Source organism: Oxyura jamaicensis, chromosome 2, assembly GCF_011077185.1.
Source record: "Oxyura jamaicensis isolate SHBP4307 breed ruddy duck chromosome 2, BPBGC_Ojam_1.0, whole genome shotgun sequence".
Classification (NCBI taxonomy): Eukaryota; Metazoa; Chordata; class Aves; order Anseriformes; family Anatidae; genus Oxyura; species Oxyura jamaicensis.
The window spans coordinates 118,821,356-118,840,844 of record NC_048894.1 but is presented as its reverse complement, the minus strand read 5'-3'; the positions used below and the strand labels follow the sequence as shown (position 1 = coordinate 118,840,844).

The window sequence follows — 19,489 nt, the reverse complement described above, 5'->3', positions numbered from 1 at the left end:
TCAGGTCAAATGACAAGAGGAAAGGTGAAAACAGCATAAAATCCCACTAAGGAAATAGGCCTCCAGTGGAAAGAGATGAGACAAGCCAGACAGAAGGAGAAACAGGAAGCCATGAAGTCTTTCCAAAACAGTCTAAATAGAGACAACACTTTTACACCATCCTCCAGGAGGTCAGCCAGAGTTCTGCCAACTTAATCGCAGCAAGTCTTAAAGGTTTTCACATGGAACTTGAGCTCATCACAGTGGCTTTTTTCCTCTTTTACCACAGGGTGTGATTTTTTTAAGGCAGGACACCAAGAAGTACTCAAGGTAGAGAAAACAAGTGTTCTCAGGCAGCAACTGAGCTATCCAGTTTAGATAAGGAATCAGTTTTAAGACTAGAGTGCCTGAGGAGCCTGAGCTTTGTAGTCTCATATGAGTAAGCATTTCCAAATGCAGAGCTTCAGCTGTCCAGAGTCTTAGATGTACTATAGTTAAACCTGCTATGTCACTCCAAGTGTATGTTTACATGCCTACAAGTCCCACCCCTAACACAGCCCCCCCAGTGTCTGTTTACTATCTGTAGAAGGCACTACTCAGTTCAGACCTGAGAGTTCACGCCCATCTTCACCAACTTCTAACCTTGCAGCAAGTGAAGCTTGCACAGCTGATGTATAGCAACCAATTTCACTTAGGAGCGCAGCTGCAAGCCGCATGACAGCTTGTTGGATTTGGGATTTTAGTTGAACAGTCTTATTTAAACTAGGGACACAGAATACAACTCATGTGAGAACAGTGATGGGACCATACATGATAAATTCTGAATGTAAATCAGAACAGCTGGATACAAGAGATGTTGCACACATTAAACTTTCTAAACCTCCCCTACCCTTAGGACTATGTTGCATGCCTTCCCCCTCCCACCCGCCTTCCTTCAAACAGACTTTTTGGGAGTCCCACTGGTTTAATATTTAGCACTTCACAGCAAGTTAGATTCTGCTTCCAAGGTGTCTAGACAAACTGTGTTGGTACCCATGTCTTCCAGTGAGAGGCCAAGTTCCCATGAGGAATAGTACAAACAGAACCAGTCCTATCCCAGAAAGCTCACACATTTCAAAATTTAGGAGCGGATTTTAATCCAAGAAATGGCAACAGTGATGTCCAGTTTATAACAGGCCAACTTGCTGCTGACCGGTCTCCAGATGTACAGTGAGAACAGTAAAACAGTGCAAGTTTGTAGTCAGTATGGCTTCTCTATTGATTCCAAGATTTTCCTTCTCTCTTCTGCTGGGGGCATCTCTGGTTTCACACCGTTTCTTTTCCTCTGCATCATTATGTCATGCTGAAAATAGAAGAAAGCAAGCATGAGAACACATTTCTCAGACGTCTCTGCCTCTGAGCTCCTACTGAATGAGATTCTTCAACACAAGTGCTCTTTATATATGAGGAGCCAGATATTCTAGATCTGATTAGCTGACAAGTAAATGTGCTGGTATTTAACTGAAGCTATCTGACAGTTCACCTTGCTGCTTCAGATTACAGTATTCCCATGACACGGCAGACTAACGTGCAATTGTCTGTAAACAGGTTTTTTGGTGGCTTACACAAGTACTTAAAGGCATAAGCTAAAAGCCTGAGAATATAATATAATAGCATGAGAAATAACAGAACAGTTTAACTGCATGTAGTTCCTAATGATGCTTTCCTGCCACAATGCAGAAAGAAATAAGAAATAATCACCAAATAATGAACTCTTCCTGAGCTTTATCTTAGGTTAAAGCAAGTATGACCCATGAGAACAGAAAAATAGATGAACTTGTCTTACATCTCTGAACACAAGCCTTGCACACGTTGCAAAACAGAACTTATTGCCAGAAATATCTGACTAATTTAGAGAGAAACATACCACAAGAACACTGACTCACAATTTAAGAGGGTAAACTTTGGAAAACAAAGTGAAGTATTTTGATGTGCATCTCCTCAAGTCTTCCAGCAACACATACTGAGACTACCTAGGAATTCTACCAATGTCTGTAAGTCACACTAAGAACAGCAGCAGCAGCCAGCACTAGTTAAGTTCAAAGAGTTCAGAAAGCACTGTATCACATGTAAAGCAATGTGTGGAATAAAACTGACAAAATCCATGATGCTTATGAAAACCTGCTTACCCAGAATTTTCTGCAGTTTTTGTACTTCAGAAAATAATCAGTACACATATCCTTTTTATAGTTGTTGTCATCCATACATTTTCTAGAGGCATCTGTTTCCTTTAATAGGAAAAAGAAACTTCAGAGCTGAGTGAAGTCACTGCATCAGTGTCTAAGTATTCTAACAAGTCCCAGAATATCTATGAAGATAGGAGGCAGTTCCTCAGATGAGCATAGTATCAAACGGAGCAAAGGAACATCTATCCCAGCAGATAATCAGTAATCCCCAGGCAGTGACTTAATTTGAAAATTGTAACAAACATTATACTCTTCAAGTAGAGAGAAGAGAGCCTGCAAAATAATTGTTTACAAAGATTCGTGGTATAACACAAAAAGGACTACTAAAAAAAAAAAAAACAAAACATTAGGCTTGCCCAACCAGGATTTCAGACTCTGATTCTAAGGACAGAAAAACAAAGTTACTATCAGTTGTATTACTCCCATTCATATGGAATTACAGGTTGCTATTTCACATATACTCTAGTATGTGGTTTTGAGCTTTTCCCCTCTTTAGACTCTAAGGAATTTGTAATGCAAAATGACAATGCAAGAACGCTATCCATAATGCAATTTCTAGAGGAATTATTTTTGCATTTTAACCTAGAAGCATAGAAACAGAAATCCCAAATTGATCATCTTACCGCTATGCAAGGATTTCTGTCATGGTCTCTAAGCTGTTGTGCGTGCCTGGACATTATAGGCAGTCGGACCCTGGCTAGAAACAGAAAAGAAACAGGTTAAACATCTGCTTTTAATAGTGACCGTGTATTAGGCTTTCACTTCAGCATCTAATGAAGGACTTTAATGCACACAGAGCAGTGTTTTTATTTTTTCCTCCTTTTTACATGTAAAATTTTTTTTTTTTTTGCAAAATTTTACAAACACTAGCAGCAAGACAGCTCAGGCAAGTTTAGCTTATCATCAGGACTCCTTACTCCTGGATAGATTCCTACAGAGAATGGAGCCACTGAGGTGGCTTACACCATCTTCACAGCGGGTGAGGAATTGTTGAGGAAGCAACCACATCTGGGAGAGACAGCTACACAGAAACCATTCACACCCAACGCACTTCAGATACTTCAGTTAATAGGGCTGGTGAACAAAGTACTAATAAGCCTTCTCAGATTTGTGTCTCCTCCTTAGCTGGATCACATCACCTGTACCCAGGTCTACAGAAGCACCCAGCCTTCTGCTGTGTTGCTATATCAGACACTTAAAACAGACATGTTTCACCACAAGGAGACCAAATCCCCTTACACCGTGCGTGACAGATTCTATCACATTTTTCACCTAGTTTGACACTGGCCCTAAGAATTTTAAGCTTGAGAAATTTCAATGCCAATAATCTACACTTATCCATGATGAGGACATCATATAGAGCAGCAGACCCTCACACCCCCTTGACTGCTTCACATACATTGCCTCTGGCACAGATGCAGTTGTGTGGTTTTTTCTTCAAAACAGACTAGTTCTGGCCAAAAATATGAATTAACCTTGACCAGATGACTATTTAAGACGATGGAAGCAGAAATGCAGGACTCAAGAAGAAATCTTTACAGGAAACTGAAGTACAGTTGATTAGAGAGACTCTGGAACAGCATCCTCACTTGACCTTGGTTTAATTTGCCTAAAGACACTGCTGCAAAGTCCGAACTTAAACTTCTTGCTGTTCACACTGGAAACTGATACCTGCAGGTCTGCAGTAAAAAAAGCCAGTACTACTTGGTATCAGCATCCAAAAAGTTAAATATTGCTCTCAGTAGCTCAGAGTATTTTAGATGAAGGTTGTTCTTGGCTAAGAGTAAGCTATTCCAAGTAAATAAGCCTTAGATGTCACCTCTTGTGAAGCTATACTCACCAGGCGCTTGCATTATTTTCTACATGCCGCATGAGAGCTTTCTGCACACAGGCCTTTTAAAAAAAACAGCATCAGGAAAACCTTCTGCTTTCCTTAAAGAACTATCCACTGGACAAGTTAAGTTTACAGGCTAGGCTAGTTTGCTTTTTTGTGGGTGCAAGAGGATTCTGACAAGGAGCTTCTAAAATGGAAACACACACATGCAGAACAATAGCAAAATACCAGTTTTTGAGAAGGATAAGGAAGAGCAGAAGAGAAGCACACCACGATACTTCACCCAAGTCAGTACTACAGACAAAGTTTTTAGATGTTTGCATGTGTCTAAGTCACAACTCTGCGTTACATTGATAATAGAAGTGCAAGTACTACAAAAGCAAGCATGTCTTAAGGTGTACGGTATCAGACAAACTTCAGATTCCCCCTCTTGAAAGAACAGCCACCACAGGACATACCATCACCACTGTTCATCGTACAAACAGCTGTTAGTATCTCCACTTGGATCACAGTGCCGGAGCCCACAGACACCCCCAGACTAAGGCGCGATGCACACTGCACGTTACACACAGCCTTCACGGGCAGGCAGCTCAGGCTGCCACAAAGCTGCCTGGCCGTGAGCGGACAAATAACGCCTGGAAAAGGACAGTACTACGAGAGGGTCTGACAGTCCCTCTCTCCGCAGAGCTTCAGGGCTTGGAGCTCTATCAGCCGGGAAGGGCAGGCGGTCCCCGTGAGCGCAGCCGGCGGGCCGAGCAGCAGGTCGGCAGGAAGCAGCCCTTCCCCCGGTTCTTACCCGTACCGTGTGCCTGCTTTCGGCTCACGGGTCCGAACCCGGCCACAACCGGGGGCTCGCCGGCAGCCGCAGCCCCTAAACACGCTTTATTTAGCACGTTAGCGGTTACAAACCGTGCGGAGAGAAACACGCTTGCTGCTAGCACTGCTTTCCCCGGGGGGCTTTTTCAGTTCATAAACCACCGGGATATGTTTTTTTCCACGGGCTCCCCCCGCCGAAAAGTGACTTATTGTGCGTGTGCGTGCGCGTTTCGTAGGTTTAATAACAGATGCACACAGAGGGTCACCGACCACGTCGCGACGCTTTATTAACCCCCAAGCCCCAGAGAGCGGCCCGCACGAACCCCCCCCCCCCCCGGCTCTCCCGGCTGCCACACCGGGACGGGACGAGGGGGGCAGGTCCGGGTGCCCCACACGGTCCCCGTCAGCAGGCCGGGTGCGGGGGGCAGCGGCGCCCCGTCCCCCCTCGGGCGCTGAGGGGGAGCCCCCCCCGGCCCGCCAACGGCCGCCTCGCGCGGCTAACGGCCGTCGCCCCACGGCCGGGCGCGCGGGCTCCCCTCAGCCCCACCTGCCGCCGCCGCCGGGCACGGGGAGAAGGGACGGAGGGGACGGGAAGGACGCGGCGCAGGAGCGCGGCTCGGCACTCACCTCGCTCCGCGGGAGCCCGCGGCGGGAGGGGGGCAGCCCCCTCTCCAATTCGAAAGACGTCAGCGGCTCGGGCAGCCCGCTTAAGTACGGGCGCAGCCTACCCCGCTCCCGGCCTCGCGGCTCCCCCCGGCCCAGCGCCGCCGCCGCCCACGCCCCGGCGGCGCTGAGCGGCAGGGCCGGGCGGCCAATGGCGGCGGCGACGGGCCCGCCCCGGCCTTGAGCGGCGCCTCCTTCCACCAACGGGGCGGGCGGCGCGGGCCGCAGGCGCCGGCGGCGGGGCGCGGCCGCGGCGCTGAGTGACGGGGGGAGGCGTCCAACCCGCGGTGCGTGTGGGCGGCGGGCGGTGTGGGCGCGGCGTGTGCGGCAGGCTGGGCTGCACCGCAGCGCATACACTACAATGGCTGCTGGAAGGACGGGAAAGCAAACAATTTCCAGGCCCGCCGCGTCCAGCCCGAAATATGGGGAAAAAATTTCAGAAAAATCGGAGAACACTGTAAAGGGTGGAAACGGGGCGCAGAGGGGATGCTGAGGCTCCCGCGGTGAGTCTGCTGCGGGTTTGGGGGGCAGGCGCCGGGGTTTAGCAGGGAAATATCAGGGTTATTTAAATTATGAAGGGGGAGGAGGAGCGGGAGGGGGGGAGAGGAGAGAGGAGCGGCGAGCGGCGAGGAAAAGTTGGTGCTGCCCATCCCTCCCTTCCATCCCGCGCCCCCCGGCCCCCGCAGCCCCCGGCGGCCCGCGCCGGACCCCCCCGGCGGAGCGGGGAGCAGGGGCAGGGGAGGCGAGCGCTGCCCCCCTCTCTCTCTCCCTCCCTCCTTCCCTCCCTGCCTCCCTCCCTCCTTCCCTGCCTCCTCCCCGGGCCGGGAGAAAGAGATGATTTTCAGCGAAAACCTCTCTCCGGACTTTTTTCCTCCACTCCTCCCCTCCCTCCCCTCCCTCCCTCCCCGCGGCGCTCTGTTGCTCGGCGAGGGAGCGGGGCGAGGCGGCGGGCTGCCCGGGGGACGGGCAAGGAGGGCGCGGGGTGCCCGCCGCCGACCCCCGGGGCCGGGGCAGGGGGCAGGGGCGGGGGGGGGACAGGGGCAGGAGCTGCGCGGCCGCCCCCCTTTCCCCTCCCGGGCTCTCCGCAGCCTGTGCCGCGAAGGCAGTGACAGCGGCGAAGAGGGAGCGGAAGACATTAAGAGCCCGCGGTGCCGAAAAATGAGGGAAAAAATTAATATAAATTCGCCCCCCGCCTCAAACCGGCCGAATTTCGCACAGAAATTTCCCCCGCGGACCCGGCTACCCGGAGGGTGTCCCCCGGACCCGGCGGCCGCGGCTTTGGGGGGGATCCGGAGGGACTTTGGGGCGCTCGACCCCCCTTCCCCGTCGTTTTTTGGACAAAAGTTTTTTTTCTCGTAATAAAGAAACGAATTTGCCTGCTCTCCCCCTCCGAGTGGCCCAGAAGCCTTCCCCTTCCCCATCGGTGTGTGTTTAGAGAAAAGTGTGAACCCAAGTAAGTGCTGAGTCGCGTTGCATTGGGGAGGGGGGTTTGCTAACTGAAAGCAGGAGAGATCCGGAGAGAGAGAGAGAGAGAGCAGGGACAGCTTGTTGTCAGTATCATAAACAACCAAAATGGAGGGAGAACTGAGGCATATAACAAAATAAAAATCATAAAAAAATGCCAAAAAATACCTAAAAATCGGGGCTGCTCCCCCTTTTCTTCCTCAAGGGAACAGAATAAAACCCCTGCCTTCCCGAGACCGTTTTAAGGTTTCAGGGAGCAAGGAGTTAATATTTATTATTTTTTTTTTGTTGATGAATTCTTTGGGAAGGCAAAAGCCTCTTATAACTCGCCACCGACAATGAGAAAACGTGAAAATCCCTTTCAGGAGAGAGAGGTAGGGGGAGATGATAGTGCAGAAAGTGCATAACTTTGGGGTAATGTGCAGTGATCCTAGATAAGATAAATGCTCTATATGCTGCTTTATAACTTCCTTTTTTAATGCTTTTTGTGTGTTTGGGGGAGTTTTGGAGATGGGGGCTCCTTTCTTTTCCTCTGTCTTTTTTCTTTTTTTTTTTCCTTTCCTTTTTTTTTTTTTTTTTTTTTTTTTTCGGACCGGAATGTAAAGCCTTTGTAGTGTCACTTTCCTGATCTAATTAGGATGTGTGAGGCAAAGAGTAAACCTTTCCGGTTTATAAAGTGCATTTTCGTTGCCTTTGAATTTCCAGTTTTCGTGGTGGCTCCCTCCTCTCTTTAAACTGGATTCTTCAGAGTAGTATGGGGTTGAGGTAATGCTCCATAGGGAAAGCTCAGAGGGCTCAGAGGCAGGGCACCTCTTCTGCGGGTGGCTGCTGATTTCCCTGGCATGTCCAGTTCACCTGTTTGTGTCCTACAAAGAATGTATTCTGCAGTCTCCTCGTTTTATTTATATAAAATAATGATGCCTCATCTTGCCTCACATTGAAGTTAATGCGAAAGTGCTGCTGATGTTGGTTCCACGTGGGATCAGGGCATTTTAAAGAGACAGCTTCTCTTTTCCTATGGTTATCATCACCTCTGCAGTACCTCTGCCTCTAGCAGAGGGGTGGTTCGTTGTTTTTATTTTTTTTTTAATGCAAAGGTCTCAAATCAGCCCTGGTCTGAGAAATTAATCATAGATAACAGGGGGAAATGTGCAGATTCGTTTGGATTGCAGAAATTCTTTTGTGCGTAGCAAGTCTTCAGGGGAGTTTTCTTGGTGTGTTAATTAAAATGCTGTGTTTTGGAGAGCGTTTTTTTGGAAAGGGTGTTGCAGAAATGAAATGGTCTCAGGTTGTTATGTTAAAACCTAGTGCTGTTCTGCTAGCTATGACTTCCCTGGGAGGAGACCTATGTGTACAGTGCGATGTCACAGGCATTTTGTAAAAGTTGTGGGGTGCATTATTTCTACTGCAAATAAATGCAGTTTTGCTGGGGACACCTGAGTTTGTTGAAATGTGTTGTAGAGCTTGTTCTACACCTAACTCTTCTGAGCAGTTCCAAAAGGTTTTGAAAGTAGTGAAAATAACTGTAAGTTTTAATTGGCCGAACTAGGAGCTTTTTACAAGTACACCTTACCTGTGTAATTATAACATCACTCGGAAGAAGTGCCTCTGGCTTTGTTTAAAAAAGAGAAATCTCATCCTAACTGAGGTCTAGTTTCATGGTATGCGTGTGCATGTGTGTGTGCATGCGTGCTTTTAGCATGGGTTTTGCCTGGTACAGTTTTTTGCTGAATTTTTAACTTGGAAGTGTTTAACTGTAGTGATGTGAAATGCTCTGCTTGTTCAAATTACCTCCTATGGATTTCAATTTTCAGTAAAATATCCTATTAAAAAATTAACATCGCCTCTTAACTTGGCAATTTGATAGCTTTATGAGGAGTTTCAATGCTTCCCTTACACACCCTTTGTTTTTGCAGTCTTTGTATTTACTTCTAGATGAAGAGCTGAATGCAGGTATGGGGTTCTAGAGAGGGAAGATGGAGCACTAAACTTGCAGGGAGGCTACTCCAGCAAGTGCTTTCTTTGAACTTCTGGAATTTGAGTATCAGTTGTGGTAGCTCTCTGTGTTTAATAGTGTCTGTTCACAAATGATCTCTACCTTTTCTGCAAGTGTGGCCAAAGAAGCTGTAGTACAGTAGTTGTTGACTAGGATAGTCTTGTGGTTAGAGATTTTGGAAGAAATCTCAAAGTTTTCCACTGAGTCACAGTTGTGAAAATTAAATCACATCAGCTACTCTTAGGCTAGAAAAGAAGTTCATTAAGGAGGAAAGATTAATCAGTTTGTATAAAGAAATGAAATTGAGCATTTTTCTAGAGCTGTCTTTCATGGTTTGGAGATCTTTTTTACAGTTAGTGAGAATTCCTACTTCAAAGTTCCTTTCCAAATATTTCTTATACTGGTCTCTTCTTTTTATTGACCGAAGGAACAGTATTCTAAAATTGATAGAAAGTTAATAAATTAATAACAGTACATCATCTGTTGTTGTGTGGTTCTTTGTTTTTCTTTTTTTCTTTTTTTTTTTTTTTTTCCTCCTTAATGTACCAGGGTAGGTAGGTAGATGGGTAGATTTACAGAACTGACTTTATTAAACTAGTTAGTGGTGCTGAGAACTGTGTGTAAGAACTCTTCAAATACTGCATCTGTGACAATCAGTACAAAATATTTAATATGTTACAACCTTTTTACCTGCCTAAGAGCTTCTAAATCATTAATTTAGTAGTGCTGAAAAAAAGGTATAGGCACTGATCATAACAATATGAAAGACACATGTTGTGGAGTCTCTCTCTTGACTTAGAGCTATGCATTACAAAGTAAATCCAGTATGTCCAGCCATGGTGCAAAACTCAGGACATAGGGAGGAGGAAGGGTGTTCTCACAGAACTTGATACTCTTCTAAATGGGCTTAATTTTAAGGTATAATCCAGATGATGATGACAATAGCAGAAGCTAAATGTTGTTTAGGATTGTTTTTTACAAACTTAATCACTTTATTTTTGAAGAAAACTGAATTCTTCTTACAGGGATGATGTGGTGTTTAATAAAAATAGAAGTAACTTTCAAAGCTTCCTTACTTCTAAGAGTTAAGATAATCTTCTCTATTATATGTTGTTTTGGTTCTATACATGATTTAGTAAAATTTTTCAATATTTTCTAAAATTAAAACACCTAAAGAAACAAATACTATGGGCTGTTGTTGGTAAAGTTACCCTAGTTCTTGCAGGTAAACTGTGGAGTTCTAAATGTATTAAAATCCTTTTTAGATATTTCTCAATCCTATTCAATAATGTTTAAAAGTTAATAATTGCAGTGTTCTACAACAGTACAGCAAATAGAGGAATTTAAATTGACCTGCATTAAACTGTTCTTGAATGCTTAGTTCAAGTGTGTTTCTTCGTGTGTACATTTCAGTTAGTAATCCTGAAAAGTGACTTTTCCAATGTAGAACTTTGAGATTTAAATTAAGAAACTTTGCAGGAGTTTCTTACATTCAAAAAGCCACTGCATCCAAAGCACAGCCACTTCTAATGGTCGTCCATCTCTGCAGTTAGTCAGTCAAAATGGTGCCCTTAAGTCTCCTCCTTTCAGGGCAGTGCATATGTTTTAAAATTAATGGGTTAAAGAGGGCACTACTCATGCACTAAATAAACCACTGTTTGTAACTGTTTGAGGTTGTTTTGTTAAAAGGGAGGTTTTGTTTCAGAGTCTAAAACAAAGTTTTTACATTTTGTGTATTTAAAACTAGTTTTTGTGAGCAGGCAAATACCTTTGGGGAGGTTCTTCAACAAGTTTATCTGTTTACCAAGGGAAAATATTCTGGAAAATGTGAAGTATGTTACAGCACTGAGGCCATTCTCAAAGGCAGTGTAGAGTTAAAAGGAGCTAGCAGCCACCTCCACCGAAGGGACAGAGCACTTGCTTTCAAGGAGAGGTACTCCAAATATCTGCAGCTAGGGAGGATTTAGCTTGCAGTGCTTTTGAAAGAAAGGTGCAGCATCTATCCACTGAACTGCTGAGCATCTTTATCCAATTACCAAATGTTTAGGTAGCCTTAAAAAACTATTTAAAAATAATTCAAGTAAGAAAGCACAGTAACATTTTGTATTGATCAAATGTAAAATGTTTAAGTTTCTGAGGTATCAGGGATTTTTTACATTTTTTTTTCTGAGCATTTTGATCATAAGGAATTGTGTATCTTTCTTGCTAATCAAAAAATCGCATCTAGAATTTAATTAAATTTATATTGATTTTTTTAAATTGCACAAACTTGTAACTGGAATGTAAAACATATTGATTATCTCTCAGCAGAATCACTTATGCAGCTTCCTATATTTTATTTTGAATTTTTCAAGGGACATAGTGGCCCGTTGCCTGAAATTGAGCAGACTGCAATACTAATGAATTTTCAGGGAAAAGTTGCCCACCAAACATGAGATGTGAAAAATTCTAATTGTATGCAGGTTATGAAAACCTAATACTGAATAAAGCTGATCACCATTACTGCAAGCTGAGTTTTATTTGGACAGGCTTGTTAAAGTATTTCTTGTCTACTTCAGCATCACTGTTCACTTGTTACTGTCTTATCTCATAGGGCTGAATTAGCAGAAATTAAGAGAATTACATTTTTTAAAAAATTAACGAGATACTACATGCTTTTAAAAGTAGTTATAAATGATGGGGCCTTCTCATAGAATATATAAAAATTGTTAGTATTTAAATGGACCCTGTGTGTCTTGTAAACAGTTATTGTAGGATCATGGCATTAAAGTTAACCACAGTGCATAGCAGTGATTTGAGATGACAGCATATGTACATAGCTGACAGTTAAGAGTGGGAAAGCTTATGCAGTTATTCTTATGTTGAAGGAATAAATCGATTTCTATTACAGCCTTCTTTGTAATAACTTCTGTTCCTTTCCTACCTCCCTGTCTGTTCAGTGCGTAGGTACCTTGTCAAATACATCCAAATGCATGGCCAAAATGATGGACAAATTTACACATGCCCAACCCTGACAGTTCTGATAGACTTGCAAGGGCATGAAGAGAGTAGAATGTGCCCTGATGTGCATAATTTTATTTTATTTGTTTAAAGGAAAGAAAATGGAAAAATAAAGCTAAAAAATCCAGGACCAAACTAGTATAAAACCAAAAAATGAGACAGATAAAACAAATCAATATAGACAAGTGTGGCTATAATGCACAGAACAGTAACTCAAAACTCCAAAGTAAAACAGCTCAAATCAGTTTTGAGAAGTCAACTGGGAATCAGGAAAGTAAAATCTGGAATTCCATCAAATGCAATTAAGAAATAATTATGTAATGAAACTTGGAAAAATGCAAAAAAGTGTCTGTTACAGTAAACTGTATTGCTGTAAGCTTCTTTTGCACTTAATGTGCTAAATTCCCCTCTCAGAGGAGAATATCCCTAGAAATCAGATTAGAAAGTGTTTAAAGGGAATTATTTGTCAAAGTTGTTTTTTACCAAAGTTAGGATAACTTATAATAATCTCCTCCATACTTCTGTAAAGAATACTTTTATTTCATGCCATTTAGCTGTGCAGCTTGCACAGAGACTGTACCTTACTCTTATCGTACAGGTAATTTACCTGGTAGCCCAGCACTGTGTATTGCTGACTTTCACCCTGAAAGCTTCTGTTTATGGTCGTGGTCACATTACACTTCTGAGACTGCCAAATCTAAAGTATTCCTCATGAAATGAGATGTAGAGGGTTGGTTTTTGTCTTGTGCACAGTCACTGTGAATTGCCAAGTAATCAAACAGCAAGGAAAAAGTCAGAAAGCTTATCTTCCCTCTTCACTTATTGAGTATGTATTTGTATACTACAGGGTATCAGATTTACCAGGGCATGAGTACTTTAAAAAGCCCTGCAAGCCATCTGATTCTGAATTAATGAGATCTCATTACACTAAATGTTTGAACAGGAGAAAAACCCTGTGTATGCAAATTAGATTTTACTGTACCAAGTGCTTGTCACTTCTAATAAAACTGTTTATTGTGTGGTATATGTATTTATCACGAATGTTACATATATGTAATATATATATACATATTTGAAGGAAACATCTGGCTGGTTAGGAAGAATGTCATGTCTTTCGAATCAGTTGTAATATAGGATTTTTTTTGAAAAGAGACATTTTTGAAAAGAAACCAGTGATCTTATTACAAAAAAGAAAAGGCAGAAGGAAAAATTCTGGCAGCTTACTATTAAATTTCAATCAAGCCTGTATAGTTAGTAATAAAACATTTACAAGTTTGTAAACGTTAAGTTTCTTCAAACTCTTACTGTCACGTGTGGAATTCTCATGTATACTAATTGTGCATTTAGTCCAGCTGCCTACGTTCAAGGCGGAACAAGAATACAGTATCTATCACGTGGAGGCATAGATAATAAATATGTAAAAGTAGAAATTGCCTACAGCTATCCTTATGTTTTTCATACGATGATACACTGCAGAGGTGTAAATTTATGGTGTTAACTACCTGTTATCAGTTACTGGTGCTCTTGCCCTCGCAAGTATTTTAAGCAGAATGAGGATTCAGCTGAAATAAAACCAATGTAAAATTCCTGTGGGGTTTTGTACTTTGCTTAAAAGCTGAACGTAGGCATTGTTCAAGCTTATTTTGTTCTCTGGAAGTTATTGTGGTCAATGCAAGCATAATTTGTTTCATCTAGGACACTAAGAAACTGTCAACCACGTAGCTTAGGGAAGAGCCTGGACATAGCTGATCACAATAGATGCCAGTTAATGGGGATCTGCAGACTTTTTTTTTTTTTTTTTTTTTTTTTTTCTCTGTGACTTGACAGTTTTCTTTAATTCTTCTGAATACTGGGATTGTGTTTAGACTAAACCACTTCTAATTATACCCCAGCACAAACATATAGCTTATGGCTATATTTTAATCAGTTTCAGAAAAAGTAATAAAAATATTATTGCATATGTCAAAGGATGGTGTTGCTACATGCTATTTTAAATGGTGTTTAAGTATGGTTATAAGCATACCAGTACAATGAAATCAGCTCTATTCCTAAACAACAGTTACATTATTTGTTACTTAAAAAGTTACTGAGAATCATAATATATTAATTATCCTAATTATTCAGGCTGGTTTTAATATGTGTTGAAATTGCTTTAAAAAGCATATATGAAATATTTATATCAAAATAGTTTAATTTCTCATTACTTGTAAAATGTAATGTTTTCCCAGTTGTAATTTTTTAAAGAGATTTTGTCTTACCTACACAAGTGTTCCCTCTCCTTTTGGTTTCAAAACCCAGCACTTCTTCAACTTGTTTTAATCTCTTTCATTCTTTCAGATTGAATCTGTGTCCCATTAAGGGTTGATACTGATCATTTTTGTACTGCAGAAATTGTGCTGAGGAGTGCTGGGAACTGACTTGTGCTGGTGATGCTACAAGTGTAAAAAGCAGGGTGTAGAGTAACGTGGAAAACGCAGTGGTAGTGGTATTTGGGGGGTGGGAATAGCCCCAGACCGGATGAAGGTTAAACTAAGCCATGAGGAAAAGATGTCAGGTTTTGCAGCCTTGTAGCACTGATCAAATAAGTGGTGAACAGTATCAAACACACTCTTAGCATCAGTCACAGAGGGCAAACAGAAATGTAGACTGTAGTTTCAGAAATGGTAAACTGTGGAATCAGTTTGCTCAAAAAATACTGGGTTTAGAGGTATCCCCTGTAGTATAACATCATTTTACCTTTGAGAACATGGCCACTTCAGAATATTTGAGAACAAGTAACTTAAGTCCATCTGGAGTATTAATTTTTGTTTCTAGTACAGTTTTTATCTGTGCCTCATGTAGAACAAACTTCATACTCTTCATTACACTTAAATATTTGTACTGAAAGGAGAGTGCATTTAAGAAGCTTTTAACTGCACTGATCACTGGTCCAGTTGATTGAGGCAGAAAGGTGCTTCCATCTGGGGAGGTTGAATGTGTTGTTGTTCTCTATTTCTTCTGTAGGTAGCCTCATAAAAGCTCTGAATGTAGGAGACCAAATCTTTCCTCCAGCCTTGAGTGAGAAGGGAGGTGTGGTCACGGAAGGGCTCTGATGACTTAAACCACTCACTGGCCCTCAGTCTCTTTAAATATGGATCGTGAGAATTCCTGGTTTCACTTACGCAGTTCCATTGCAACCTTGAAACTCGTGATACATTCTGTTATCATGAGACGAACTCCACAGTCCTTCCTTAGGTGGACCCTAAAGGTTTTGTCTGAATAAATACTTGCGTACAGTGATTTTTTTTTTTTTTTTCAAATGTGGGCAATGTTTTCATCAGGAATCAAGCCGTAGAATGTCTCTTCTCTGAGCAAACCCTCCAAGACTTTGGGGACGTCCTAAACCTTGGAGGCTCTTCCTGTTATAGTTTTAGTTGCTAAACTGAGCTTGAAGCTAAAATAACCCTTTCTGCTAAGCTTCTGTCCTTCATCATGAAGGCAGCAATTTGATATTTGGTGGTGGTGGTTTTATCATCAAGGCTTTATGTAAATAGCTTAAGAAAAAAAGTGTAAAGGTAGGCAGAAATCTGCTACCAAGTTGCAAGTGCTCTGTAGCTGTTACGTGTATTGGTATTTAAGTCATACTTGTTTCATTGAGTTAGTAAGACCTGCAGCTTGGAGAAGATGGGGCTTAACTGATGCATTAATTCTTCCCCAAATACAAATAAAGTTGGCCATTTCTGATGCTGACAGTGCTCCGAATGGCATCTGTACGTGCATATGTCCAAACTTCTCGTAACTTAGGCCTTTGGAGGAGATCTAAGAGGTCTAGGGGATGGAGATAATGTGTTATTTAACAACTTTATAAATTCAGGATAGGATTTCATGGTGAGGGTACATCTGAGAGAATATGTAGTCAAAACGTAAGAACAGGTATTCTGCCTCCTTGCCGTGGGTATTTCGACTGGTTCCGTGGAGACAGAAATTTGTTCTTATTTTTTTTCCTTCACCTGTTGCATTCTTCAGTTGTTTAAGAAGTTTGTTTCTGGATACTTTTTTGAGAAGTATATTACAGCAGCTGGCAAAGTTATTAAGTGACAAGTTCTGAACTACGAAACTTGAAGATGGAAGAGGTAGACTTTTTTCCTTCCGATTCTGACCACATTTATTTGCATGGTTCCTTGGCCTCCTCAGCAGTGCTTTGCTATAAATCAAAACAAATGAAGTTGAACAAAAAGTCCATAAAAACGCATGTCCCAGGTTCCTCTGGCAAAGCTTAAAATCCGGTTGAATGCTAGCAGTACTTCTTCACTACTACCTCCAAGCTATTCAGCCTCCAGTTCATTATCTCCAAATATCTCAGATTTCCATCTGTCAAATACTAGCTATGTCATTTGTAAAAGTACAGTGGTAACTGCATAGTCTGTGTAAGCCTGTCTCAGAGCAAGAGATTTATGATGAAGTTGAAATGCTTCTTGGGGAGCAAATGTTATTTCCCCACTTTTTTTTATTATTATTGTTGTTGTATTACAACATGCATTTGAGACTGTTTCAGATGGCCTTTGTGAAAGGGGGTGATCTTTCAGGTTGCCAAGTATCAAACTGTTCAGTGTTTTATAGGTTAAAGTCAGTATTTTTTTTAGCATCATTCAGCAACTGGTGGTCATTCAGGGTATATTGTAGAACAGTGGAGTCATGTGCTTCTCAGCAGGGGACGCTGCCTAATGATGGCACTGCAATGTCCTGAGCTGGGGAGGAGCAGACCTGCAGTGAAGGAATGGTCTCTTTCTGTAGTATGAACAGAGAACTGCTTTTACAGATAAATGAATTCTCTGGAATAAGATCCTTCACTCACTAGCATTTTCAGTATCTTTTTCCTGCAGTATCAAAATTGGACACTTCGGGATAATTTTTACAACTCTGTTGACTTGAAAGGTCAATTAAATGTAACCACATGTGAAGTTAGAGTGCTTTGAAAAGGACAAAAATCCTTTCAATAAAAACATTGGAAAAGCATTGAACTGTCTTGAAAGCAAAGGAAAATAACTGCTATACTAATCTGATGATGTTTTTCAACCAAGAAAGTAACATTTAGATGTTGGGATTCATTTATCAATAGTTTGAAACCCTCAGAAAGGAAATGTATATTATAGTAGTAAATTAATAAAAATAACATATTCATTTAGAGGAATGTAGTTGTCTGTAACAAAACCATCAGAACTTGATGAAAACAAGTTGTATACATCCATAACCTTTTTTGAGGTAAAAAGGTTAGACACCTACACAGGCAGAGGTACTCAGAACCCTGCCATGACTATTTCTGGGAGCTGTACAAGCACAGAGCTCTTCTACTACGTTCAGACAGGGTATGATGATGTGCTTTCTAAGGTTAGTGAGCTTATTGGGTTTGTGTCTTAGAGTTCAGAATTAAATGTGAAATATAATGATATGGTACTGACTTTGGTAACACCTGGCATTTTAGTCCAGTGTTGAGAGTGTGTATTACAAAACTTGAATGTAAATGTTACGTGGCTTTGGACTTCACTTTCTAGTGCTGTGGAGTGTTCCTAAGAATAAAAGTATTTTGCTTTGTCAGAATTACTGTTTCCCTCTGGTGTATTTGCTTTTAATTGAATTCTGCTCTGTGATTTTATTATTATTATTTGCACAGAATTGTGCTCGTCTTTTTTCCTCCAAGCGAACACAAATAGCCTTGTACTCCTGCTGTGATTATTATGCATAACACCTCTGACACAGCAGATCAAAAGTTATGTTTGCTGGAAAACAGAATTAATATTTTATCTTTTTTTTTTTTTTTTTTTTTTTTTTTTTAACAGCTTAAAAATAGCTGTGTCAAAAGAGATTATGCTTTTAACATGCTAATCCAGTAAGCCATCATACATCATTCGGTAGGGAATGTTTTTATACCAGGCAGCTGTCTCTTAGTAGAGCCAGTCTGAGAGGTTTCAGGTTATCACAGAAATATACCCATAAACTCGAATTCTTCAGGAGAGAGACTTCTTTAATAGTATGTGCAAAGCGTGTTATCAAACTGGAGCCTTTTTTCCAAGAATTGTTTTACATGTCAGTGTGCTTTGGCCTGTTTTAAAGCATTCTGGCTGTTTGAGACAAATTGATGATTAAAAATGGTGAATGCAAACCCCTTTTCTCAGTGTAGGGGCATTAACAATTCCTAGTTTTAATGTAGAATATTAGATTGTGGTAGCGAAATACCTGAAAGGAATGCTCTACTGATTACATGGAAGTTAAAGACTCATGAGAATTTATACTAGATGGACTGGAGACTGGGAAATTCATTGGAATTACCCGTTTCTGTTGCTAATCTTGCTCCATGTTCCTCTGACACTTTGTTTCCTGAAGCGGCATTTTCCTCATTCAGTTTTTATAAGTCTATACTGTCTCTGTGTAGAGAGTCTCACAAAGGTGGGAGACAGCAATACTGACTTTGCAGAAGGGTCTGTAAAGCACACAAAGTACATCTGAAAAGTAAGTTCTGTCTTATCTTTTCACTTCAGAGCTGCTCGATGTTACTGGGAAGAACAGTAGATAAGTGTGTGAGACTGAAATTTGACTGTAGGTTGACTGCCACTGTGTGCGCATCAGTGACCAGGATTTTTTTAGTTACTAGATATTAAGACGAGGAATTTGCTTGTGCTTAGATAAATTACAGTGCATAATTTGCTGAAACAGCTTAGTAATAACCATTTTCATTTTCTTTTTGCTAATGCTAATTCAGAATGGTACAACATGAGAGAAATATTTAGTTATTACTACTTGATACTCTGTTCTGGCTAGTTATGGAGCTCAATTTGATGTTATCTGTCAGATTATTTAACTTGAAAATGTGCTGCTGCTTGACTGGTGAGCTGGGACGTTACCTACTGTGATTTCCTAGTGGCAAGATGTCTGTAAAGAATGTTTTGAGATGAGCCTGGCCATGCTTGAAACTAATAGAGTTAGGTAGGGTTTGACGTGCCGCTTCTTTAGGCACACTGAAACACCTTTTGCAAGTAGGGCCGTTACATTTTGCACCAGAGATGGGGGTAATCTTATGTAATTTAAGAGAGTCCTTGTTTGCTGAGATGAGCTCTGTAACTTGCAGTACGGTTCTGTGCTTGTTACACGAGTGGTGTGCGAACACATACAGCCATAGCATAATGCCTCGTGTTGCTGATCGCTTCGTACACAGCCACCTGCAAACTGCAGTGCCAGGATGAGAGATGGGGAGAATATGGGAAGGAAGGTAGTAGGTGGTACGGGGTAAATGAAACATTATAGGGCCTACACTGAGAAAGCAATGACAGCCCAAGGAACTAACTGTGCTTTGTTGTTGGGCTGTCTGCTATTTGTACGTGAAAATACTTCCTATGCAGTGTGTGCAGATTATCTTGGCGATTATAGTGTTTGCAACGAGGAGGTTGGTGTTGCTGCATGGAAGTTGCTATGCCTGTCTTTTTGTAAAGTGTTTTTAAGTACACTGTTGAATAAGATGGTGTTCCAAACAGCCACAGT

General features: G+C 41.7%; 2 protein-coding genes across 6 annotated transcripts in view; one reads left to right on the top strand and one right to left on the bottom strand.

Annotated features, from left to right (window-relative positions):
• Positions 1-1,086: 1,086 nt before the first annotated feature.
• Positions 1,087-5,614, bottom strand: CHCHD7 (coiled-coil-helix-coiled-coil-helix domain containing 7). Its single transcript, XM_035317385.1, has 4 exons — positions 5,482-5,614; positions 2,828-2,901; positions 2,148-2,246; positions 1,087-1,321 (listed from the first exon to the last, which is right to left on the bottom strand). The coding sequence occupies exons 2-4, from the start codon at positions 2,879-2,881 to the stop codon at positions 1,220-1,222; spliced, it is 255 nt and encodes an 84-aa protein (XP_035173276.1). The 5' UTR covers positions 2,882-2,901; positions 5,482-5,614; the 3' UTR covers positions 1,087-1,219.
• A 214-nt stretch (positions 5,615-5,828) lies between these two features.
• The window catches only part of PLAG1 (PLAG1 zinc finger), a 50,852-nt gene continuing 37,191 nt past the window's right edge, over positions 5,829-19,489 (top strand). For 3 of the 5 annotated variants that reach the window (XM_035317379.1, XM_035317381.1, XM_035317380.1), the window contains exon 1: positions 5,829-6,020. The gene's annotated coding sequence lies outside the window, so the exon portion shown is untranslated. The remainder of the gene's footprint in view (positions 6,021-19,489) is intronic. The other 2 variants (XM_035317382.1, XM_035317383.1) reach the window with 1 other exon arrangement.

Excerpts from the sequence above, each read along its gene's own strand:
- CHCHD7 (XM_035317385.1), bottom strand. The coding sequence starts at position 2,881 with ATGTCCAGGCACGCACAACAGCTTAGAGACCATGACAGAAATCCTTGC. Across the intron at positions 2,247-2,827 it reads ACAGAAATCCTTGCATAGCG|GAAACAGATGCCTCTAGAAA; the intron begins GTAAGATGATCA and ends TTCCTATTAAAG. Across the intron at positions 1,322-2,147 it reads AAAACTGCAGAAAATTCTGG|CATGACATAATGATGCAGAG; the intron begins GTAAGCAGGTTT and ends TTCTATTTTCAG.